Raw genomic sequence first — 27,589 nt, forward strand, 5'->3', positions numbered from 1 at the left:
CCATTCAGGCTTTCTCTCTCGCGGCAGCTCACGACTGCCTTCTCCTGCTGGTTGAGTGCCAGGATGTTTTAGTATCCCATAATTACACCTCTAGATTCATTGATTTGTGTGTGTGTGGCTGCATTCTAGTAGCGTCATTAAAGCGCAGTGCATGATGGCACTGTGGTTATATTTTCACATGTTCTGGCATTTGACCATGATATCAGTGAGGAGAGTTTATTGTGGGATACATAACCCAAAAGTTGTGTTGATTTCCACCTAGGCCGGGCCTTATTTGTCAGTGTACATGAAAGAGCAGAGCATTATAAAACCTAGCTAACACAGATCTGTGGCGTAAAAAAACCTTCCCACAACCACTGTCCTGTGCATGAACTAACATTTTAGGAGCATGTAAAGTAACAAATGAAGCACTTCAAGGTAGAGCATGTTAAATTTTCGTCTTTGAGAAAAAGGCTAGAAACTTTCGCTTCCTGGATGACCCGATTCAACACAGTGGGGCTTGTTTTATACCAGCCATGGCCGTCACAGGGAAAGTTACATAAGTCCGGTTCATTCCAGTTCAGGTGATTGCTGTCAGCTGTACACAGTGGGACGCAGACACAGAGATTGTCTAGCTGCCACGGTCGGCAGACATCGGCGGCTCACACACACACACACACACACACTTTGAAACGCGTGTTTCCTGAACGCACCGACTCCCGGGCTTTCAGAAAACGCCTCGTGCATGGTCCGCCGTCTTCCTTCACCCTCCGCCACACATGCGTGCGCACACACACAAGGCTCGTACGCCCACGGAAGAGACTCCCACTCAGGTCGGCGGTGTACGTGTGCAGTCTGCAGATTACACACGGGGAGCTCAGCGGGAGAGGAGATGGGGGGTGGTGGTGGAGAGGGGGGGCGGGGTCGAGTTGGAGAAGAGAGAGGAGACTGTCAGAGAGCAGAGGAGAGTTTTACTACCCAGCACACGCACTCCGTCTGCTCTGTATGATAATGTGAGAGTGCAGGAACGGCAGAGTTGAAACCAGGACAACACACACACACACACACAAACACAGACATACACACACATACACACACATATACACATACACACACACATACACATACACACACAAAAACACACACACACACACACTTCCATCCTTAGAAATGACATGAATAAGTACACTGGTTGAACACCACAGGCTTACTGCATATGTTGTAGCAACACATACACACACACACACATTTTCACGTGCATTAAATGGCCTAATTCTACTCGCTGTTATACTCAGGTAGCTTTCCAAGGTCGTGAGATTTTTGTTTAACTGAATATGGAGAGCTCTTTTCATCCGAGAAGAAGTAATGATGAGAATCTTCCTCCGGAGCTGTGGAGGAGGTTCAGAATCTGTAACAAAAAACATCCTGAAATTAAATAGCACACGACTGCATAAGCCATTTGTTTATGGAGCTTGTTGACGCACCTAAATTCATCTTGTGTAACATGCATGCATAGCATTTCCCTTTTTAAAACAAAGGATTAAACTGGAGTGGAGTTGGAGTGTACAGAAGGGGGATGCAAACAGGCTGTGTCATTGTTTTTTGTTTCACTGGAACAGTATTATCTCCCCTATGTTATCTTTACCAGCCTCTCCCTCTCTCTGTCTGTGTACTACACTGTGCACCGCTCTGTTTTCCCATGCCCCCCGCGGCCCCCTCACAGCCCTTCACACCCACGTGTCCCTCCACTCTAGGGTCCACCTTTAGTATACTCATAGACAGAAGCCACACAGGTTCGGGTTTCTCTTCTTTAGAGGTCGACCGATTATTCGGTTTGGCCGATTAATCGGCGCAGATAGGACCTTTTACAAACTATTGTTATCGGCTGAACTTGGCTCCGATAGTTACCGATGGCTGCGCAGCCTCCACCGACTGCGGAGGAGTACGTCACCATTTTGCATGGAGGATACGCTGACTCAATCATCATCATTTGAGGGCCACCTCTGCTGAAAATATCTAAATCCTCTTAATCTCCCTCTCCCCCTTAATCTAAAGTAAACAAACTGACACAGCAGCCATATATGCACAGACTATTAATTAATGTCACGTTTTTCAATGTAGACTAAGAGAGACGTTACACCAGAGGTATTTTTTTCATAAAGTAATTCTCCACTCCATGAAATACCTTCCATTAAGTAGTTAAAAAGTAAGGTTTTATAAATATAGTACACCCTATCAGTTATATAAAAACAAAAAAATACACTAAAATATTGCACACAGAACATGATAAAATTACTGTATACATAATTTTGTATATATATTAATGATGAATTGGTTATATGAAAAAATCTGTATAGATTCATCTGTATTCGGTGCTGCTCTATTTTATTCCATTCCGGCTGAATAATGATGGGAAATGCTGGTTATTCAAATCTCACCTCCCCATTGTAATATAATGGAAATGTGCAGGCCTTCCCATTATTTACCACTAGAGAAATGCAGTCCAGACCGGTACCTTCACCAAAAAGCTTATTGCCGTCTGTGCTGACTAACCTGCTCTCTTGCGACCCCTGACGCCTCGGGCTAGCTCCCATGCAGCCAGGCTAATTGCCTGCGAATTAGCAAGGCCTAATGTGACGTTGTAAAGGGCAGCGCTACCACGATGGCCTTTGGCCTTTGGCTGAACACCACATGTCACAGACAATCACCTGATATGAATCAGCGCCGGGGCCATTATTCTGGCTCCAGTCGTGTCCTGCCGGCTCTGTGGGAGATCTGCGACTGAGCACAGTGGAGGTCGGTGCACAGTGTCAAGTGTACTTACGTATGTGGAGGGAGGCTGTTGTCATTGGCTGCTGGGAGTCATTATGTGGCCGGAGCTGCACTGAAGCTCCTGGGCCTGTGTCTTATGTGCACTTTCACCACTGTTCTTAGCTTGTTGTGATTCAGTTTGAGACAATCTGGGGAAGATCTGTGGAGAACACAGTGTGCTGAGTCTGTGTGGAGCTGGTGTACATGGTGCTGGTTTATGTGTCTACAGCTGCGTACTCTTGTCAGTGTGTGTGTCTCTGTGCTTTTGTCTGCATTTTCCAGAAAGTCACCCTAAAGGAGTCTGATAGTGGTGCCTGGGAAAATGTCTCAGCCGTCTGCTTGTTAAATTGAGTCTCACCTTTGACTCTGTGTTGATCCCATCGTCACTAAGTAACACACACAGAACTGTTACATGTAGCCCAGCATTCCCAGTTTACACGTCACGTTAGACCAGTCTGCTGTCCAGATGTTTGTGTGTGTGTGTATTTATGTGTTTTTGTGTGTGTGTGTGTGTGTGTGTGTGTCTCAAGGTCAAAGTCTCCCTGTTGACATTGTTTATTTGAAATGTTAATATACAACATAGATTCCTAGCAAATCAAATACAACCTTGACTCTGAAATGAATTTTTTTGACAGTTTGAGTTTTTATCTGATCCTCTAAGAATCCAGGTTTACCTTAGCTCCTCAATACATTTTAAAAATGTTTTGGTGTCTTAAAAATACAGTTGGTGATTCCACATTATGGATCTCTCAAGAAAACAAAAGATTTAGTTTGTTTCGAATTCTATGATTGGAAAATAACAACCCTGAGGCTCTGTTTTCTGGATCAGAGCAGCAAGCTTATAACTGCAGCGCATTAGACAGACTACTTCCGTTTTTACCTGTCACAATAGGAGTCCTGGATACCAGTATACACTGCGCAACTGCTTATCAGGAGGAACTAAGGTTCACTAAGACCAGTACAATAACAGGTGACTGAATAAAACAGCTAACAACATGTTAGTTAAGTGGGATACACTGCAATTCATTTTCAGTTGGTTGTTTTTTGTACAAAAAAGCTCTGTCCAGTAAAAGAGCACTTTATTTTGAAACTCGTTTTGAGTGAGAGTGAGAGGAGGTCCTGTGACCTGGTGCACTTTTGGAGAAAATGTTAGAGTTAGCTCTATTTAATAGTCAATGCTTTATTATGAACATACAAATGTTTTTGTTTGTTTGGGAAGCAGCGAAAACAAAACAGTTTCGAACTAGAACTATCTAGAACACAGCAGCATAACATTATCCCAGCATTTGAGCTTCACCACCCTGAGAGTGACGTCAGAGGAAAATGGCTGCCGTGTGAATATGGTCTATACTCTTGGCCATAAAAACTGTGATTTTGTTGCACGGACATTCATTAGAAATGTGTGGTCATCAGTTAAACATCTTGGGACAGGTGTGCCAGAATATATAGCTAAGCTTATAAAATAATACCAACTGTAACTGTGGAAATTCCTTTATGCAACAAATATTGTTTACTTGCTCAATATTGTAGAAGTTAAAGGTGAACTGTGAAACAATAATAGCCACATTTTGTCTGCTTGTGATGACATTTCTTTATGAGGCAATATATACCGAAGGCAGCTTTCCCTCCACCACATTTGTATTTTAATACAAACTGTTGCTCTCCTTTAATATAAACTGTGCTATCGCTTGAGAACAAATTGAGATTATCAGCAGAGTGTCACTTTTAGGCTTCCTACATACACATTGACACACATATACACACACACACACACACACACACTGCTATTAATTAGACTTGTATGTGTAACACTGCTAGAGCTTTTTAATTACATACTAATCACTAATAGCAGTCTCAGTATTAAGTTCTTAATTAAAAGCGAGGAATTTCTCTTGCTATCTCCTCGAGGATTTGGCACCCATCCAGCACCGCATTTCCCTCTCTAACCAGCCAGGCCTGTAGCACTCTCCATATGGCTAATAATAGGCTTACGGCTGGTGTCTGTAGCACTCTGGAATGCAACAATTATACCACAGAATGAGCTTATTCGCTAGTTGCTGGGTTTATATCCCGCAAAGAGGCATGGGCCTGTCTTTTGTCAGACTCTAAATACCATGAGAGTATTTCATAGATAGTAGACTGTGTCAGCAGCCCTGCTGGACTGTGTGAGGGGATCTTTGTGTCAGTGTTGCTGTTCTTTTCAGGAAGGCCAGTCAAATAAGATGGACACCGGTATCATCAGTTGATGTTTCACTGAGGTGTTTTGAAAGAGTAGAACAAAACATAAGCTGATTTCTTTGGAAAGACAGTGAAGGTAATGGCTAAATGTCAAAGCTACGAATAGTAAGGATGTGACTAACGATTATTCTCATTATGAAATAATCTGCGGATTACTTTTAACGGTTTAGTCTATAAAATGTCAAACAATTTGTGAAAATGCTCAACACAGTTTTCAAGAGCCCAAAGTGACATCTTTAAAAGTTCACAGTTAACAAGAGCTAGCTCAAAGTTCAGTTCAACTTCTATGTTACTGTTAGCAGTTAGGACGTAACATAACGTGTTACTAATAAGATTTTGCCTGGTTTCTAGTTTATGACATTTACAGTGTCACCTGACCTCGTCATCTGGGATCCATGATGTCATATATATCATTGTTGTATACGATTGACTAAATTTCTCTGGAAAGCTGCATGTTAGTGACTTACTTTTTCTTTTTGCCCAGTAACGTTTTGTGAACAAGGGCTCCAGAGTTTTTCGACCAGTCAGAGGCTGTGTTCATGACTTGTTGACCAATCAGCAGCAGAGTAGGGCGGGTCTTCTGAAGAAAAGAAGTGAGATCCATAATAACGCTGTTCTGTATGAAACATTACCCTCTTCCATTCACAGACAGCTTCTTTAAAACGGTGCATGAGCACCATTAACTGGCGTGAGAGTTAGCGACGCTCACGTTTATCACACATTTAGTTACCAACAGTCCAAAACCCAAAGACTCTTCATTTACTCTCATAAATGACAAAGAAAAGCAGCACATCCTCACAGAAGCTGGAACCAGCAAATGTTTAAACATTTTGCCTGAAAAATGACTGGAATGATTAATCTATTATCAAAATAAATAATCAATTTTCTTCCGACCCATATTTCTATACTATGTCGTTAATTGATATTGGCTACTCGTGCAGTAAAAAGTAGGTGTACTGGGACGCTGCTGATATAGCTTAGTGTTTCTGAGTGCTGATTCCTATTACAGCATTGTAGGCAGTCTTGGTGGCATTTATGAAACTGGTATCGGTTTCGCAATCCCGATTTTTTTAGATTCTGTATTCAAACAGTTGAGCTAAAATTAGAGATATGATTGTGGCACGTAAATCCTAACTGTTAAACCATGGGAGGCAGCAACTTCCACACTGCTACTGCTTGATTGACTACACTGACATTTTAATCACAGAGTTAAAGGCAGCAGAAATACGGACCCTTGACTTTACCTTCTTATAGTCCTGCACTGTGTCTGAGCAGGTTATAGCGACTCCCCTCTGTTGAATTAATAACTTCATCACCTGCTGCAAAATGGTCTTCATTTCATCATGCAAGAAGGAGGATAGAAAAAGGAGGCTGTCAAACATTATTGGGATGCAGAGTTCACCCAAAGCGCTCCTTCCTGCCTGTCCGCCTTCCCCTCCCTCCCTTCACCGCTCACTCGCCTCCTCTCCCGGAAAGCTGCTGACAGAAGCTGTCACTTCGCCACAGCACTCTGCTCGACACAACCAGCAACAGGAAGTGTGCCGCCGTGACCTCTCGACGCTCTGCAACCTAGTTTGGTCTCTGTGTTATTTTTGAAACACTAAATAAGAATAACAGCTGAAAGGATTTGTCTTTCTAAATCAGTTGTGAGATGAGAAACCCTACTGATGTGACAGAGGGAGGATGGTAGCGAGTGGAGTATGGCTAACACTTGGCGGTTCAGGAAAGTGTTCACCAACCTGCAGATCGGGACACCCCAAAATAAATCCAAGGGCTGACGAGAGTTAAAAAGATATTTTTTTGTGCAGGAACGGATAGTTTTTCTTCTTCAGGCATTGAAGAACTATTTAAATGAACACTTTAGCTGAGCTGCTCACAACCCCTGCGCTTTTGATAGTTGTGGGAATGTACTTGCTCATCTGAGCTGTGAGTGTCCACTCAAGACATGTTCGAATGATGCAAGTGTTTCTCCGCTGCGGAGCATTGAGGTCAAAGAAGATGTTTACCTTGATGGCACGTTTTGCAGAAAAGGCAGTAAAAGCCACTTAATCGCTCCCTGTGTCTGTTTCTGCTTGCACTTTTCTATTGGAGAATGGCACTGCTAATTAAGCTCTGTTGACTTGGTGATAAACTCATTACATTTCCTGTTGCTGCTTCACAATAAAAGCCTCCTGCAGGTTAGTCTGAGGAAAACTTTTAATGTGAAGCAGCAGGAAACGTTAACATAGCACCAATATGGATGTAACTTGTTACTCACGCTCTTCACACCACTTTGGAACATGAGGCATCAATAATATACCTCGTCTATCACATTTTTTCATATCTAGCTGTGCCTCGCCCCATGAGAGACTTTTCTCTGGCAGCTCCGTCTCCACCGTCAGTGTTTCCCACAGGATTTGTGAGACTATGGTGGGTGGACCTCGGACCCTCTCGGATGGTCCCGTGGGCATGCTTTCCAGGAAGACAATATTGCTTAATTAAATGCATCAATCTGGTGCATTTTAAGAGAAAAATTAAGACACTTTATCATAAATAACATTAACATGAACATGAAAAGGAAATTACATAAAATACGAAATGTAGAAAACAAGAAAATATTACACTAAGCTTTGGCTCTGCTGCCTTGGAAATAGTCTTTGGCTACACAATGTAAACACAAGCCTATAGGCGATAGTCAGTATCAATCAGTTGCTTTCCATCATGCTTTAGTCCAGAGTTGTAACTAAACCTTGACTGAGAGACTATGTAATCATCGTAATCATCTTGTTTTAAAATGATGTGTGCATGTGAGAAGTACCATCGTAACTACATATTATCTGGTCTGGTCCACACAGAGGTAACTTCTGGAAAACAATAGTTTCATTTCGTGCAAGCGCATATCAACGGATTTTTACAAGCAAAGATTTATATTTTTCTAAGATGCTTTGCCGAAGCAACGGCACAAAATGTAAGAGGTCTTTAATCCTATTATGAGAGGTGAAAAATATTTCCGGATTATTATGAAGCTCTGGCGGGACAAATTACAATTAATGTGATGACCTGCCACTGTGCCAAGTAATTAATGGGAAACAATGACTGTTGTTCATGCAGTGATCCTCATTTGCTTTTTTTTGCCTTGTGGTGTCCATTTGAGAGCCACTTTGAAGATTCACATTCATAAAATGTAGAGCTGCAACCATTCATGTACGTTATGATATAGTTTTAGTGAAGTAATGACCAGCTATTTTGATTAATTGATTAATGGTTTCAGCCATTTTTCACGCTTCGACAGCCAGTCCTCATGTAGAGTTCCTTATTTGATGTCTTCTTGGGCCAGAATGTACAGCAGTCATTGTGGAACGAGCAGACTTTGTTCATGTTCATTTGGTTTTTTGCCAGCACAAGGGGAAAAAATGAGTGGAATTAAATGACAAACCACAGTGATTCAGTCAGAAGCTACACAAGAACTGAGTAATGAACACAGAGAGCCTTTTAAAACAGAGTTTCTCCTCTAATCACCAGTACAAACACACAAAAGTCATGATTGTCATGGACCACAACACTGCGCTCAGATTTCCCCTGCTGGGAGGAAACAGCGGAAACGCAAGTACTCATGGCCAACGCATCAATTAAAGCAGACCGACCCGGCTGGACATGGCATGTAACCTGCAACAAGGGTTTGCAGGTAGACAGTGATTTAGCAGATTTGGTGCAGCAGGGCCTCCTGGTTGGCATGATACACTGTACACTGCGTCTACTCTTATTGTGTGGGAGCTTCTTACTGGATCTCCAGAGACAGCAGCAACCCTACTTCCACCTTGTCTGAGATGGCTTTGTGCCAGTCACAAACACACACACACATACACACACTCACTCATGCCCTTTCTCTCCTTCACATACACACACACACACACACACACACACACACACACACACACACACACAATCTGTAAGCAGTTACGGGCACACTACTGCTGTAAAACGTGTGTGCATATAAACACACATACTTACATGGATGAACAGGTGTGTACATAACTGCTCACGGGCACATGCACAGGTGTACACACACCTGCCTACATACACACTTATGCGCAGGTGCATGCACAAGCAAAACTGAGTTAACGCTGAAATACACACAGCAGCACACACACACACATTCAAGCACAGACACCAGTGTGTTAACCCAAACACACACACACACACACACACACACACACACACACACTCACTTCTCATCTTATAGATGACTTGTGTGAAGCACTTCAGTGAGGAAGTGAAGAGGGCGGGGGAAGGGTCCATCAAATGAAATGAATATGTATTAGATGGGGTTTGAAGTAGTGACTTGTATTCAACCTCGCATTCTCACGGAGCGTCTGTCACTCCGTCACCATCAGGATATAATAAGGCATCTCAATGATGCTCAGAACCCAGGAGACTTTCACATCTAAGACACCTGTCCGTATGTGCGCGTACCCCCACACTCCCTCTTCCAGCCGACTCCTGCTCCTTCTTTCTTTGTGCCTCTTGCACCCTCCCTCCCTCCTCCCAGCTCCTTCTCCTCTGCCTTACCTTCAAACTTTACCACGTTTTACCCTCTCTTTATGCACCATATGGGTTCAGCTGAAAGTTAATAAAATCTCCTCCGTCTCTCTTTTCTCCAAATATCCCCTCTTGCTATATCTTCCTTCCTTTCTTACTTCCTCTCTGTTTCTTTATCTATTGTTCTGTCTGTGTGCGTACCTCTCTGACACCACAATGCATTCATCCTGAAGGGCATGGGAGAGACTCCTCCTGAATACTGCTGTGTGGGTGTGCATTTGTGTGCGCGCATCAAACTCCATAGGGCCTCCATAAGTTAATACCCTGGCAAACCCTTTGCCCTCTGACCCCAGCCTCCCTGCAGACAAACAGTTTAGTAGACTTTTCAGGATTTAGACAACCACAGACATGAAGGCTTCCTTCCTAGACCACATTGCAGCCTTTCTGCACAATAGTGAATTTATTCAAAAACTAAAACTTAAAAATGAAGTTTTTTCCAGCCTCTGAGGCTCATTCATCTCCATAACCACAATGGTCCAGGATGTTAGATCTCAAACAAGACTGCCCTGAATTTAAATTTGTTTATTGGATTTTTGCATCTGTTTTCAGCAGTCCTGTTTTTTTCCATTCCTTTCATATGTTAACATAAAAACTAACTTTTTCTTTAACTTTCATCTTCGGATTTGAGATTTTAAATTATATTTACGTTGTCAACAGAACTGAAGTTGATACCTCGGGTCGTGTGCTGGACACATCTGTATTTGTGTTCACAGTCTGAATGAGCACCATCGCCTCCTGTCTTTAAGAGTCTTAATCTGGCCTGCTCGTGAATTTGTTTTGGAAGCAAGTGAAAGAAACATGCAGCATATTTTGAATGCAATTGTTCTTTCTTAAACACAGCTGTTTGCTGGATGCAAAGTGATGAGGTAATATATCAATCTGGGCTGTGTAAGATTAATAATACTGTTAAACCCCTAATCATAACCAGTTAGAGTTTGTTGTTGTATATTTAAATAATAGCTAAGTGTCAAATACATAATAGCCCCCCATTTCCAAGCATGTAGGGGAATCTGTGGTGGCCTTTACTGCAATGTAAAAATGCAAGAATCTCTCTCTTGAGCCAGCGTTCAGTTTGTCTGCTCTGGGCTACTGTAGGAACATGGCGGACTCCTTTGAAGGGGACCTGCTCCATTGGTAGATATAAAGGGCTCAATGATTTTTAGTTTCAGTTGTTTATACACTAATGAAAACAGAAGTATGAACACTATATTATGAACATTATATTACATTTCTGCCAATAGAGGCCCTTAAATACTGTAAACTTTTCCTTTAAAGCTTTATAAATTTGGTTTGAAAAGTGTTTATTTCAGCTTAGATAGTTTATCACTTTAAGTCTGGTCGAGTCTATCAGGTAATCTACCTGATGATGATGACTGAGCGGTTGTGATTTGATCCGATTTGATTGACAGTGTTCTTATATGAGCAAATGACCTCACACTGTCATCACATTTTGATATAAATGCTGTTAAAAACAAAACGTGACATCCCTTTTTTCTAAATGAGACCAGCCCATCTCAAATAACGAAATCTTTCTTGTGGAATAACCAAACTATAGCAAAATAATTATGTCCTCATGTAGGGTCGAGGAGAGAAAACATTTTCACGGCCTTAAGGATTCTGTTTATCACAGAAATGTTCTTTTTTGAGTCAATTTTCACCTCTATCCTAATTTATACATATATATATATATATATATAAATATATAAATATATAAATATACACTGGCTCGTACCTTTTGCTTTCTTGCCGAGGAACCAGATATTTTCGAACACTTGACGATTTAGCCTGGGAGAGTTTCATGCCCATATAAGCATTAAATTACTATTATTTCTGGAAACTTAGGCACCAGAAAATACTTCCTCCCACTTTGCAACTCTGTACAAGTTGGGCTCTACTATATGTTTTCAGTGTGCCCAACTTCACCAACCAACCATTCAGTGTAATCAGCATTGTTTTGTTAAAAACGTGTTGTTGTCGCGCTTGTGAAGCATCACTTCTCAAGACTGTTTAATTCAGTTTAGAGGAAATGCCATCTCATGTTGCCCCTCTGTATTTAACTCAGCTGCCATGACCCAAATCTTCCAAACCTACCCGCTTATGTAACCGCAGTCTTCTCCGTGTGACCTGTTTCCTTGGCGTATCTGCACACAAACACACACACTCAGACATACGCACACACACAAGCTTCCTGCCCATGGCCAGAAAATCCTTCTGGCTGCTCTAACCTGCACTCACCTCATCTGCAAACACATGCACATACACTAACCTCTTCAACCAGTACTGTCATCCTTCAAACATGTCATTCTTTCTTTGATCACTTTCTATGACTGACACACACACGCCCCCCCCACACCCACACCCACACACACTCACACACTCTTACACTCCTTTTCTCTGTCTTTCCACCCGAAAGCATGTTTCCAAAACCTGACTTTTTGTCACACATCACATTATATCACATTGCATTTTGTCAAAAAGTCACCCATGCTTATCAAGCCCGCCTTATATAACTAACCTCTTCAAGTACAGGATGTTGCACCCTAAGTTAAACAGCAGCAGCAGCAGAAGAAGAAGAAGCAGCAGCACCCACTACCACACACATTAATGGTGTATACTGTTCATACCACATATGCATGCACAAAGGCTCATACCTAATAATAACTGTGTAAAAACGGTTGTTTGGCCTTATTTTTCTACGACATGCCTCTTCATCTCCTCACTCTAAAAATTGCCCTTAAAATCATGAGGCATCATGGGAGCTATCCAACTACGGTGGATTGTAAAATGAATGGATGCAGGTGCGCTGTGGTCTGCACTCAAAATGATACATACAGTGTGTTCAAGCATATGTAAGCACATATACTTCTAGTCAAACATAAATCCATTTTTCTCACTGTCTATTAATTAGATCATTATTAGATATTTTTTATTAACTTGAAAACTGCAGAATTGTATATTATATATGTTTTTAATATCCCTATTTGATAACGGTATGATTCTGTTGTAACACAAAGAGTAATGAGATTTAATTACTGCCCGACACAATAACAAAATCTCTTCACTGTTTCTAAAAAAAGGTTTTCTAAAACATTTCCCTTCAAGACGTAATATGTCACATTTCCACATTAAAGTGTCAAAAGACAACTAAACCTTTGTTACATATTTTGTGAAGTTGTTTACTTACATTATCCTAAATGGTTCCAGGGATAACATCAGATTATTCTTCAGAGAGTGAGGAAGGAAGTCGGAGGAAGACTGAAATGGTTGAACATGTTAACACACACACACAGATTGATCACAGAATATTTACAAATATATTACAACATTTCAGAATTACCCAAGGCATCTTTTTCTGTTTTCATATTGGTGCATATCGGACAACATACGTATATGCCGATACCAATATATCTAGGAAAGGCAACTGATATATCGGTCAGGCTTATCTTACACTTGCTAACCTACATTCAAATTCAAACCAAAGATGTTATGAAATTGAGATATCTTAGATGTCTTTTCTATTCAACATGTTCTCACTCCCAGCTTGTATTGCAGCTCGGTCAGTGCCCCCTAGCTTCAAACCATGATGATCTACCTACACCTCTAGTGTCAGTTTTGCACATGAAGGGCTCCAGAGTCAAAGTTTATGACTTTAGGAATGCTATCAATGTTGCCAAAGTTTGGTTAGGTTTAGGCAAAAAAACTAGATTACTGTAGGAAAAGTTAGGGTTAGGAAAAGATCAGGGTTATGGTTAGAATAACTATATTCAGTCTCGTAATATCATGACATCAGTTTGGCAACTTACTTATGTGACATGAATTTAAAACAAATCACTATTGACTCTCACAAATGGGATGCAAACCCCATTCTCCTGAGGGAACGTTTTGTGAATGACCCACCCTTAGCTCTTTATACTGCTGCACTAGAGGGGCACTTCACTAAGTGTTGCTCCAGCGTCAAACAAGGGCCACTGACTAGGCTGCTATATTTGATGTGTTGGGAGTGAGAACAGACTGGTTTATCATACTGTATACAGTAAAAGGTTTCTGGGGGAGTACTTCTGACAATCACTTCTTATGAAGCACACTGGCAGCTTAAAGGTTTATCTAAAAAGAAAACATGACTGCCCCAGTATTGCTCATTTTGCATGAGTTTGTTTCGTGACATTTTCCTGCAAGTGTTTAAGCTGCGTATGTAATTTTGCTAAAGTTATGGGGTTGAGCCAGTAATCTTCTTCAGTGTCCTTCCTACGTTTCACACAAACATGCAGGCATACTCACACACGATGCCTGTGACTGTGCGATCCATCAGCCACTGGGCAGGAATGGCGTGGCCTCAGCCCGGACCAATAAGCTCATTAATCAGGCCGGGTGAGGAGTGGGTGGAAGGAGGACACAGCAGTGAATCTCATTATCTTACTTCACAGCACTGTTAATCAGTACATGTATTGATGATGACTACTCCCATTCAGTGAGAGGAGATTACTGTTTCCATAACATACAAGAAAGAAGGCATTTGTACTTATATATACATATGTATGTTATGTGCACACTGATGCTTTCTGGGTGAAAAGGGCAGTCTCCCTTCTCACACAAATATACACACAAAGACACACACACACACACACAGGTTTCTTCCTGAAGACGTGCGTCCTTGCAGCTATCTGAGTGGTCAAAGTTTAATAGCTTTTTGTTGTTCTTTATGTACATTTTCCTGTCATTGACCAGAAAAAAGAAGCTGTTTTCTTCTCAGTGACCTGTTTTGGGACTGTGTGGGTGGCTAAGAGTGTATGTGTGTGTGCATATGTTGTGAATGGACTTCATGCGACAAAGGCTCCCAGCAGAAAATATTAGAAATGTACTGTAAATGCATTTAATCTGAATGTATTTTAAAAAAGAAATAAGAGTTTGAACAGTTACTGTTTTGGTCGGGGTGATCTTGACTAAATGTTACTATATTTTTCACCAACTTGAAATGAACATGTGTGGATTTAATGCTGATTGTATTTTGTGGGTCCCTGTTGGAGCTTTAAGAAGAAAATGACAGGAACATTTTGAGAAACAACATCAGGCAGAGGAAGTTATTGTTTATTTCAATCAAATACACCAACGAAAATCAAATTCAGAGCTCTTGATGATATTATATCTATACCTCTTGATGATATTGTGACTCGTGTCAAGATACATTTGGACAGCAGTTTGATTGCTGGTAGGTCGACCACATTGGTTCAAAATGAAATGTCTCATCAACTATTGGATGGATTCCGTGAAAGTTCATGGTCTCCAGTGGCTGAATCACTTTGGTGATCCCTGACTGTTTGACTAATATCTTATCATCTGCTCAATAGATTCCATGAGGATTAATTATGACTTCAGTGCTCCGCTGGCTTTTCTTCTCTCACCACCACAAGATTCACCTTTGTGGTTTTCATCGAAATGTCTCTGCAACGATAGGAGGGAATTTCATGAAATCTGGTGCAGACATTCATATCCTCCTCAGGAGTTTTATTAACTTTTAATGTAGCATCAACATCACATCAGAATTTTCATTTGACCAAAGCCTTCCTCATCAGCCTCAGCTGTACTGAGTGTTTTGTGCTACCTTACTTACTAACCAAGATGGTGAACATGGTATAAATATAATGCCTGCTGAACATCCCAGTGTTAGCTTTGCCATTGTGAGGATTTGAGCATGGTGATGTTAGCATTTAGCTCAATGTGCTAAATGTGCCAGAGTACAGCCTTAGCATGGGTTTACACTCTTTGCTGCTGATCTCACCAAGACGCATCGCTAGAAATGGGGTGTAGGCAAAACCATTGTTTTCCTATGGAACAGTGTGTGCACAAAGCACAGAATCACACTACTTTTTCCACTGATTAAATATCAACATCCAGTTGTGCATGCATCTCCACTCCAAAAGTACACCACGCTGTTTTGCCTGACTTGCTTTTCCAAGGTGTATTTGCAGCAGCTGCGCCTGCAGCGATGAGCCTTGGTATGGTATGATCAGGGGTCTTGTTTAATATCATTACATTTTGATTGTATTATATCAATATTATGCACAGATTCAATTTACAAATGCACCACAGTAATGAAGATAAACATAAACGCGGCTGGGATAGCAGGACTTCAGTCACTTAAGCAAAATGGAGTGGCAGTAAGGTTGAAAGCTATCGTTAGTGATACTGCTGCAAATATCCTGTACATGGAGCATTCAGCTAACACAACTGAATACGATTTAGGTTTATAGTTGTTTTGTTTAGGTTTTTTTTTTAGGTAAAAATGTCGCACAAAATTTGTGCAGCGTGTTTAATGCTGTTCAACCCTTTACCATGGAATTAAGATGTTTGATTCCTCGTATGCAGACTAGTTGTGTTGAAAACGTCACATGGATCGCTAGAGCTGAGTATTATGTCTTCAGATAGATACTACCCTTTTTTTCTGGCATCATGTCTGACAGCTAAAATTCAGTGTTAAATGATCTGATGACATATGTTTCTAATATGCCAGTTCGTAAACAGTGACCATTATCGAAAGGAAATTAGTGTGAAAAACATCAATTACCAATCCTGGTGTTCCCATCAGTTAAACAAGGGAATATTGTTGAATAAGCAATGCCCTGCTGAAGAAAACAGGCTCCTCATGCCTCAAACCATCCCAGAAATAACACTTAGCTCTCTTCATGTACTTCATTTTCGTTTAAAATACAACTTTTACCAAACTTAATGACATGAACAGATTTAGGCCGATAAGAGCCATCAGCATTCGGTACACTGCCCTGCTCCAACACATAAGCCTGAAAGTGAAAAAAATGCCAGATTGTGCAAAATCTGAAACACACATTGTTGTGCAGAAATTGCAAGCAGTGCACAGGTGTGCAAAAACTGCTTGGGTAATAAGAAAATAGTGTGTAAATAAACAAACAGTTGGTAGAGGTTAGCAAAGTTAGTAGGGCTGGCTGCAGAAGTGACGGGCAGACTCTGTGTTAATGATCAGGCGCCTCCTCCCACAGGAAAGTTTTTCGAACAGATGGTTGCCTTTGTGTGCTGAGCTTGTGGCAGCCCTCCTTGCCTTTTGCGTCACCCGGCCGCCACGCATTTTCCTTGATGGACGGCCGCAAACAGCCAGTGACCCGCTAAGTAGAGCAGCTGAGAACTGCCGGAGCTATTCTCCAGGAGGAGCAGGGCGAGGCAGAGGTGGACGAGGCTGTTAGAGTATGCTAGAGACAGAAAGACAGAGAGAGAAGGTGTTTGTTTTTTTTTGTCAGAGAAACAAAACCAGTGTTGAGCAGTGAGAGCTCAGGAGAAAGAGCAGAGAAATACCTCCCATCCCTCTGCCTTCTCCCCTCCTCCTCCCCAGTGGTATTAATTAGCAGCAGCAGATGAGTGGAGAGCTGGAGCCTGAAGGGAGAACAGGTTCATGTCAGGTTAGCCTACACTGTTGTGCCCCCCCTCTCTCTACCCTCACCACACACACTCACAAATAATAGGATGTGTTATAAATTGTAGAAATGACAGTTTCCACTCATTATGGCCAAAACTATGAATTCGTTATATGCTTCAAAAATGGTGGACTCTTCACAAAGCCAGTTGAACACATTGTTTTAGCTTGAACACGCCCCTTTTGCACCCCAGACTGGGACAGTCCCATAACAACTTGGACCCCCTCCTAACAGCGCTGTCAAATTGTTGCCCCGACCTACCTCTGTATGGCCTCCCTTGTCCTTTTTCCATCTTCAGGTCTCAGGTGTGTTTGATGGAGCAAATCCGCTTCAGCTTTAATCAACACAGCTGTCCACATCTGCAGCGTAGCGGCTCACGTTTCACTCTTGTGTGACTGTGACCCGGAGTGTCTTTCTTCACTCTCACATGGTAAACAGAGAAATAATGGATGACTGATCTTCTTTCAACTATCTTCGCTAATGGCCAAGACAGTCGTCCAGAGCCAGAACACTAATGTGATGTCAGCGTCAGCAAATGCAGCAGAGGCAGCAAGATTGTCATGATTAGGATTTAAATCTAAAATCGATCGAAATGACATGAAATCTTCAATTTCTACAATCGAATTCAAATGCAGTATCAACTTTATTGATGAGGGGAGATGAAAAACTGAACTGAACTAAACAGATAACATTGACAAAGATCCTTGATTCTTTTACTTGAGAAGATGGTTTACTCCAGACAGGTTTGAGACACCAAACTTTGTAACAAACTGAATTTCTATCTTTTGTTATTTATTGTTGATTCACAGGTGAAATTTAATTGAAATTCAAATGACAGTTGTCATTGCGTAAAAGTCTAAGTCTAATAACTGCAAAGCTCACAGTGCTGAAAAACGTTTTAAATCGAATCGTAGATTTAGTTGTGAAAGCCCCTAATGCTGAATGTGTCTACATTGAAAGTTCTTCTTCGCCTTGCACATTGAAACTCTCTACATTGCAAGTTGATTTCTGTTTTTGTATATCTTGAAAAGGGGGTACTGTCCAGATTGGAGTGAACATGACATTGGACTTTCAAGGGTTTGGAGTACAAAAAAGCAACAAAAGAATGCTTGTCTGAAGAACAGTTCAACCAAAGTGATTGTTCCCCTCTGAAATCGTTAGAGAGGCTAAAACCATTCAGTATTTCACAAAAAGAAGTCAGAAATATGTGAAGAAACATTTTCTCTCTCACTCTCTTCTATTCTTTGATTATCTTGTGACCCCTCAGATTTATCTGTCCATCCCAATGCTCACGTCCAAACCGCTGGTTTAGAGGACACAATATTCAATCTTCTCTGAAAAATAGCAAAGAACAAGAATCAGTTTATAGTTTAATTAAGTGAATGCAAATGGAATTTAAAATAGTGTATCTGTGTTAAGTTACTAAAACTATTTCTTTGTCCTGTTTCTTCCTCCTTTCTCTCTCTCCCTCCATCGGTCTCTCTTTGCAGAACTCTATACGACACAACCTGTCCTTGAACAAGTGTTTTCTCAAAGTGCCTCGCTCCAAAGACGACCCTGGTAAAGTAAGTATTTCCCGAACAATGTAATGCGACTGAAAAGCTCAGCTTGAATTCAGTGCGACACACAATGAAAATGCAAGCCTATTTCAGCGAGCTTACAAATAAGAGCGAGACGACGGCGATTACTTTTCACGTGTTTAGCCGCCCTCGTGCCGCACGTGTGCGCACACTTGTGCGTAACCCAAAGACACTTGTTCTCTTTCTTTGTCTCACACGCGCTTACACACACACACACACACACACACACACACAGTGTCTGCACTTAAAAGCAATTTGTAGCTCCATAACCAGCTGAATGCCTAATGCTGCTTTCTCTGTTTTCTGCACCTCTTCGATATTGATTCTGCCAAGTAATAATGTGGTACAGGAAGTAATGAATAATAAGTATATGTAGGTACACTCCTTCAGATGCAAGGCCGTTCACGCATCTGTTATGCTTTATTAGGCCCCGTTCCACTCTCTCTCTCACACACACACACACACACACACAATCAGAGGAAGCATTAGATATTTTTCACCACTGCCACCGCTGTGGTTAGGAAGCAGAGTTGGCACGGCCTCTTCAGCAGCTCTGCTTTGATAACAACAATTTGTCAACTCCTTGTTTGTGCTGAATCAAAGGAACTGCTCAGACGAGGAGAGTATATAATTACAGTTGATCAGTGAAGCTTGCCCCTACAAGATTTTTTAATAAAAGCTCAAATGTCCGCATTTCAACTCATCACAGGGTTAATGTGAGAGGCAATCCACCACTTTTACAAAAACTGACAAGCCCAAACTTTTTCATTGAGCACTCAAAACTCTGCTCGTTTTGTTTGTGGGGTGGGGGAGTGGAGGAGGGAGTTTCTCCAGACTGAAGGGATTTTGGAGCCATTGAAAAATGAATTAGGAGGAAGAAGGTTTAAATAATTCAAAGAAAATCCTTGGGCTTTAGTGGAGGCCTATAGTCTGCGAAGACACAAAGAAAGCAGCTCCCCCCTGATTAGCCTGACTTGGACCTGACCAGCACCTTAATTCACACCGTGGATCGAAGTGGTCGATACCTCGGCATGGGGGGGCGGGGTCATGTGTGTGTGGAGCAGTTGAATGTACAAGCTGCTGTTTGAAGCCATAGAGAGAGGGGAGAAGCTAAATCATGCATGTGCTAACGTTAATTGGCTGTGTACTGTTCAGTGATGTGGGACTGAGAGACAGGGGGAGGAGAAGAGGCGAGGAGGGGGAGGTGGGGAGGGGGATGTTGAGAGATGAGCCGTGCTTGTGTGTGTGTTGTGTGTGTGTGTGTGTGTGTGTGTGTGTGTGTGTTTGTGTGTGTGTGTGTGTGGCCTAGATGAACCTCCTGAATTCAGTCTGCAGCTTTGGACCTCCTTGGGAGGGAAGAGGAAAAATGAAAGATGGAGAAAAAAACCCAGACCGGGAGGAAATCAAGGACCTAAAAGCAATTGATTTCCTCCTCTCTCATTGTATGTGTTTATTTTGGAGGCTGCTGTGTTTTAACATTGTGTATCAAAAGGATTGCAGTGGATTTTCAGGGGAGAGGAAGCAGGAGTATGCACCAAACCTAGAGAAAACTGATCAAATACAGAGCTGGAATAATAAAGCATACATCGACTTTATCAGATGCGAAAGAGATCCATCTACTGCACTCTTTGTTTAGTGACACTTGTTTCTCCCCATTAGAGGGACTGAAGCAGCCTCACTGGGAAGAAGAAGAATAATGGAGACTTAGATTAAAAGTAGCCACGATAGGAGGAGATACATCAGAAACAAATGTTGTAAAGAATGTGATGGATATAACTCCAGGAAATAATGAGGGATAATAGATAGAAGCTGTAATGCATAAGATAATATGTGTTCAAATCCACCTCTGTAAAACCAGGAAATTATGTGCAAATTAATAACGTCATCAAATGGCAGCACAGCTGAGTCATTATATGCAAGAACATTAAAATTGTTTCCTCGTACAAATATCTAAAGCTTTATATTTTTATGAACTGAACAATAAGTCAAGTTTATTAACAAGGTCGGATACATAAGTGCTTTGACTACCGGTGTTGGGCAATAATGCATTACTTGCTGACATGTTACAGTTTTTTTCAGAGAAGTGTAAAGGACTACAGTTTGAAATGTAGTAATTAGATTGCAGTTATTCACAGCCGTAATGCTTTATTCCTTTCATAGTGTTAGTACAATATATTATGCATATAATACATTAAGGAGACCTTTCAAAGGGTTTTTATGTTCTCAGCAATGTTTTTCCATAAGTCAGTTGATCAATGAATGTTTCCAAGGGTCAATATGTTGAAACCACCCACCTCAAAGCCCAGTAACTCATTTTAAACATCCATCTTCCCTTGTTCTTTTGCAGTTTGAACTGTGAAGATAGTCCTCACCAATAACTAACAGTGTTTTTGTACAGAGACCCTGAGAACATAGGGATGAGCCCACAGATGTTGTATAGGACTAGATACCAAACCCAAAGATGGTGACCATTCAGTCCAAAGAGGACTGCTGACTTGGCGCAAAACATTTTTTTTAATTTTTCGGTTTGGTTTGTAGTTGAGCAGCTCACTGGATAGAAGTTCCTGTTCGGCCCATAGACTTTCCATTGTGTTGACGTCACAGGTTTTTTTGCTGGCCACTGGGCAAAATATGTCATATCCAGGTCTGTAACCCTTTTTTGGATGAGCCCCTGGTTAGCCTACAGCAAACATTAAGTTAGCTGTTGATAGTCAGTAAATTCCTTCATAGTGTAGGCTGGCTGATTAAACCATAAGTTGTTTCTATTTCTACATGTGTTAATGCAGAAATTGTGACGCGTGGGAGTGGAGGCTGGACCTGCAATATACAGTAACTAATACATTTTGCTGTGGAGTAATTAGTAATACTTTCTCAATGAGTAACATGTACTGACTAATATATTACCTTTTAATGTAACCTGCCGAACATGGTTGACTATTGAGACATGCGAAAAGGTTTTGGAGGCCTGAACCAGGAGAGGAGTTTAAACCTTACTTTACTTTAAAGGTCACCGACTGTTCTCTCATCTCAAAAGTGTGTTAAGCAGTCAGACAGGGGAAATTGAAAGATTTAGAGGGCATGTTGTGCCTAAAGCTGTGAGACTTTTGAATAACATGGTTCTTAGTCTCAATATAAATGTTTTTAAACCTGTTTTTGTTAATGTATGGTTATTAGTTTATTTATTAAGTAAAAGACTGAATTCAAAGTTTTTTCATTCATGGAATATGCGGTAGTTGTGACAGATGTCTTTTGTGTGTTACCAAATGAGTTTACCTTCTGAAGATTAATTAAGTCAAAGAAAGAAATGAGATGCAGCTAATGACATTTGCTCAAGCATCGCATTTAAAGGCAGTTTTTTCAGGAAATGATTGTAATCACAAGTTACCCTCCAGTTCTCAGTGTTACATTCAAAAGATTAGTTTAACTGCTTATTTATCTTATTTAGATGTTTTACTAATCTATAAATTTGAATTATTGCAGTAGTAATAGTCAATCCAACTGGACCAGGAATGAATTCAGTACTTTTACTTGTAATGGAACATTTTCCATCCCCCCACCCCCCTGGTGTTGCTATTTTTGTTTACAGTGATTATTTGAGGACTTCCTCCACCACTGACTCTTTATTAAAGAAGGATAAAAAAAGAATATGAAAGTGTACATAAACCTACAGAGCAATCAAAACCACTGGAGAAATACACAAACTGAGCAGCTTCCATCAAACACAAGGCTTATCTCTTTGTTTTATTGGGGTCACTCTGCAGGGTTCCTACTGGGCCATAGACACCAACCCTAAAGAAGACACGGTACCCAGCAGGCCAAAGAAGAGACCGCGCTCTGGAGAAAGGGTGAGTGCCTGCTTCTCCTTTTAACAGTTGTTTTAAAAACCTCATAATATGTCGAACCTGCTTCTCTATCAGCATCTTAATAGTTTTTTTGCTGCTACAAAAGTTTAATCTCAGCTTTCTGTTTCAGTTCTTGGTTCTTACATAAGCTATTTCTTTACTAATTCAAGTTCACTGTCATCAAAATGGCAAAAGCCATGACATTTTGCCATTGCTGACACTGTGAGCATTGTCTGAGGAAATGTTCATGATGTAGCAGTGTGGAAGGCACGTGAGCAGAAAAACAAGAGATTGAAAAAAAAGAAGCTGCTCCGTACCCCTGAGATGCTACAGAACTGTTTGTGTGTGAGCAGACTTCCAATCTTTCTCCTTTTTCCATGCTATAATGATGCCAGGGTATACCAGCAGGCAAACAAGGTGCCTTTAAAGCAAAATAAATAAAAAAGTAAAATGAATGAATCTCCAGCCATTCTCGCAGCTCTGTGAGGCTGTACTTCAGCAGAGCATTTTTTTAAGCTAACGATGGTATGCTAACTAATGAAGCTAACGAGGTATAATGTTTACCATCTTAGTTTAACATGCTGACATTTGCAGTAAAGAAGGGCTGAAGCTGATAGGAATGTAATTAGTGGGATAATTATGTTTTTTGAGATTTTGGGGGTGAGCTTCTTGTTTAATCTTGGGGTCCGTCTACTTTCCAACCCTCACCTATGTTCATGAGCTCTGGGTAGTGACCCAAAGAATGAGATTTTGGATACAACCAGACGAAATGAGTTTTATCTATAGGTTGGCTGGGCTCAGCCTTAGAGATAGAGTGAGGAGCTTGGACATCCGGTGGGAGCTCAAAATAGAGCCGCTTCTCTTCGCGTTGAGAGGAGCCAGCTGAGGTGGTTCGGGCATCTGATTAGGATGGGAGCCTCCCTTTGGATGTTTTCCGGGCATGTCCAACTGGGAGGAGACCCTGGGGTAGACCCAGAACTCGCTAGGAGAGATTATATATCTCAGCTGGTCTGGGAACGCCTCGGGATCCCCCAGGAGGAGCTGGAAAGCGTTGCTAGGGAGAGGGATGCCTGGAATACCCTGCTTAGCCTGCTGCCGCTGTGACCCGACTTCGGATAAGCAGATATTGTTGTTGTTGTTAGTATTGTTGAGATATTTCAGCTTGGACCTACAGTTTGTGGTGGAAAGTGTTACATTAGACTCAACGTTGAATAATATCAAATGACAGTTTAAAACACATCAGCAGTTTATTCTGTCGTGTGTTATTTCTGTGATGCAGTGCCACAAAATGTTGCCTGATGAAATAATGTTGGAAATTTCTTGACAAGAGACACATAAAAGGGTTGAATTATGGGCTGGATCGGTGATACAAAGTGAACAGCCAAGAGGATCTGGTGACGGGATAGTATGGTTGACGGGACGTACGGATAAAGTGCAGTTTTTGTATGAAACATTCTTTCCACAGTTGCTTGACCGCGGTACAAATAAATCTTATTATGTAGAAAATAGAAGGTGCAGCTTACTTTTTTTTTTTTTTTCTTGCTACGTGTCATTCTTGTTTTAAGGGTCTGTCATACCAGAAAAAGATTTGGTTGGACTTTGACTACAATCTGTGTAATTATTACTCTCTAAGGCCACAAAAATAGTACAGACCTTAATATGAACCTTTTTCCTTGGCTGGGTTGAACAGATTTGCTTTGTGCCATTTGATTGATATTGACCGAGTTATTACTGAACCTCTCCTACTGCAGAATGCAAGAAAACAAGTCTGTGTCTGATAGAAAAATCCAGCACATGTGCCATTAGAGAACCAGAGCCTACAGTACAGTCTATACAATATCATGATCATAGGTTGTTGTCGATCATGCAGGGTTGACTTACATGTTCGTGGATGTTAACCACGGGCTCCTGGATTAGCAGATTCCTAGATGCAACAGAAACAGCAGGAAGGAGCTACAGAATAGATGTGAGAACTCACAGTAGGAATGAAAATTGGTGGAAATTGATTGACAGATGCCGAGGCTAATAATATACTGTATGTAACCCTGCATCAACCCGGCAGAATGTGGCTGGTGTTCAGTCATCGACCCGAGGTTCTTAATACAAAAACAGTCAGCTTCGTGATGGATTGCAGGTCTTGTATCACCTCCTTCTGCCTACATCTCTGTTGTTTATTAGCACACTCATAACTAATGTTGGTTTAAAGACTGAAATTTCAGTGCTACCTCCAAACAAAACTATTAGGATCCTTATTTAACTTTTAAACATTCAACAGATGAAAGTCTCTTTTGACCACCAGCTAAGTTGAGCTTAAATAAACCTATAGCTGTGCTCCATGCTTGAAAAGAGTGCACATATATCTTGATTAGAACAAAAAAAAGCTAGCAGTTAGCAGCACACCAAGAGTTGACATGAGCAGCAGAAAATACCACAGTGAAGATATAAATAGAATATAAAAAACTGAAATTCAGTGATGTTATGATAAGTAGTGATACCTTATTGACATCTGGGTTTAACGCTAGGCTTTAGCATGACAACCTCTCCTTCAGCCAAGGTTGAGCAACCAATTAGTGAGATCTGCTGGCGTCTTGTGGACCAAGCACGGTCGAAACGTCGTCAGTAAAGCTCATTTCACAAGGGAGCCTTAAATCTTGTATGCAGGAACAGTTCCTGTGTTATACTGCATACTGACTAAGTTTACATGCCCACTTATATACCCCACTCACACCGGACAAAAAGCTCACTAACACCCGCTAACATCTGGCTTTTGTGTATTATCGGCTTTTGAACATCGTTCAGTCGGCGCTGAGTTTCAAAGAGAGACTGAAATTAAGGATATTAAAAATAAAATTGTTGTTAGTGGCTTCTGTGTTGTCTGAGACTGTCTGCTGCCGAATCTGCCATGGTCAACTCTCAACAGAGATGAGAAAGAAGCAAGATGTTTCACTCCTCAGAAACTTCCATTAGGAAAAAAGGATGTATCTAATTAATTAATAAGATAATTATCTAAAGGTCCTTTTTGTAGTTTATTTTTGAGTGTCATTCTCAACACTTCGGGAATGAGACTTAAAAATCAACAAAACAAAAAGTTGAAAACAAGTTAAACGTCTTCTGGATGTAGTCTGAGGAGTTATATAATCTGTTGCTTTCTACTGTTCCCTGTTTCGCCGGGCACATTCGTGATGACGAACGTGACACACAAGGAACAAAAAATAACAAAGGCAAACTCGCCTGCTGGCAATGTGAAAAGAGTCAATTACCTATTTTTAGTAGGTTAAAAAAACCCACATACTGTATACTCACTAATTTTGGTGTGAAAGTGGTATAATTTCCCACTATTCTTCTGAATCTCAGAATCTGATATGGTCATGTAAACCTTTTGGGTATTCAGAATCAGGCCTTATTCTGAATGTACCTTTTTTTCGATTAAGATATGTAGGATATGCTGATATTATATATTATATACTGCACATTCAGAATATGTGTCTCAATTTGGGTTTTTACTGTAGTTTGCAACACTTTTTGGTCAGCTCTGCACATTGCCTGGCCAACAGTTGGCAAGACTGGAGTAGAGATGCATGCACATAAGAAAACCCTATGCTAAAACACCTGTTTAACACACTGTTAAACATTATTTAAAACTTGGACATCAACAGGGTTTTGGACACATTCAAATATTACAATGCTGGCCTTTTCAAGAAGGTGTTGCATTGAGGCAGTGCTCATTAGTTGGCATATGCACGGCCGCACTTAAACAGGAATGTTAGTGAAATATTCATTTTCTTTAGCCATGTAAACAGCTGAGTAGGAATGTTTCTTTTTTTGGAATAAAGGCAAAAACAGGAATATTTTGTGCATGTAAATGTAGTCGTTGTGGATATTTGTGACCAGCAGATGACCCGCTGAGGTTTCCCTGAAGGTGCGCCTAAATATGTTTGTTGCTGTGTTGAAGAAAACCAGCAGTCTTTCATCACAGTGAAGCACAACTGGACATCTCCTTCCTCTTCTCATCCTGCGTCCTGATCGTTATCTTTCTGTGCGTCTGTCTGCCCGCCACTCTTTCCTGTCTCTCCTTCTCTTTGCCTGTACTGCCGCTTTAGCCTCCTCCTCCTCCTCTCCAGGGAGCTCAGGCAGGCGCGGAGCAGCAAAGTGCACAATCACAGTTGCTCATTGGAGGAAGAATTGAGGTAAAAGAGAGAAAAGGGTGGGTGTGGGAAAGAAAGGATGCCGAAAAAAGAGAGGGAAAAAGACATCAAGGTGGAGATAGCGGAGAGGGAAAAGTCAAGCTGCAAGGGTACGCAGGGAAAAAAAGTGCGGAGGGAGAGGAGGAAGGAGGGAGAGTATTCTAGGCTTGTGTTCCAGTTAATTACCACAGAAGGCCCCGGGGCTGCCGTTAGACATATTTTCTTCACCAATTTTTTTTATTACAAACATTAATTAATTCAGAGCCTTGTCATCTCGTCTTACATGGATGGGCCCTTCGACCCCTTTTCTTACGCCTCACTTGCACCGCTGGCAGACACACTGTGGGCTGTCACATGGGCTGAGGAGGAACAGGGAGGTTTTAAGTGCTAAGATTTATAGCAGGGTTATCGTCAGGGAAAGGAAAGAAAAAAAGAAAAGGTAGGCTAAATATGTCGTACTGTTTTCATTGGGGTTTTATGTTGCACCAAGGCTACACAGTCAAAGTCTTTAAAGTCTCCTGATGACAGCGGCTGTGCAAATGAAAAGATTCGAAGGCTAAACGTCAGCCGCATAAATGCATTGTATGAATATGTAGACAGGCAGTGTACACTTTGTTTAGTACCTGCGTCTCCGGTGCCCTTAGCATAATCACTCTCTTTCATTTCCTGTATGCCTCTCTGTCTGCCTGTCTGTCTGTCCGTCACTCAATTATCTCTCTACCTATTCTTCATTTTCCCTCCACAAGCTTTCCTCACTTCTCTTCACCTCTCCCTTGTCTTCTTTTTAAGTGCCTCCACCAGGGAACCGACAACCCGTTTCACTGGGAGTTTATCATAAATTAAAGATTGCATTGTTACCAACCAATCCTCTTACTGTAAGCAGTTTGGAAAGGCAGGCAAGCTGTCTTGAACCCTGAAAGGAGTCAGGCAAGGGAAAA

At 41.3% G+C, this 27,589-nt stretch overlaps 1 protein-coding gene across 5 annotated transcripts in view; it reads left to right on the top strand.

Moving 5' to 3' along the window:
* The window catches only part of LOC311265849 (forkhead box protein J3-like), a 68,652-nt gene that overhangs the window by 16,308 nt on the left and 24,755 nt on the right, over positions 1-27,589 (top strand). For all 5 annotated transcript variants that reach the window (XM_084367895.1, XM_084367897.1, XM_084367899.1 and 2 more), the window contains exons 4-5: positions 18,536-18,610; positions 22,387-22,470. In XM_084367895.1, the coding sequence (XP_084224021.1) occupies positions 18,536-18,610; positions 22,387-22,470 (159 nt within the window). The remainder of the gene's footprint in view (positions 1-18,535; positions 18,611-22,386; positions 22,471-27,589) is intronic.

This window comes from Pagrus pagrus (genome assembly GCF_965226575.1).
Source record: "Pagrus pagrus genome assembly, chromosome: 11".
NCBI classification, from domain to species: domain Eukaryota; kingdom Metazoa; phylum Chordata; class Actinopteri; order Spariformes; family Sparidae; genus Pagrus; species Pagrus pagrus.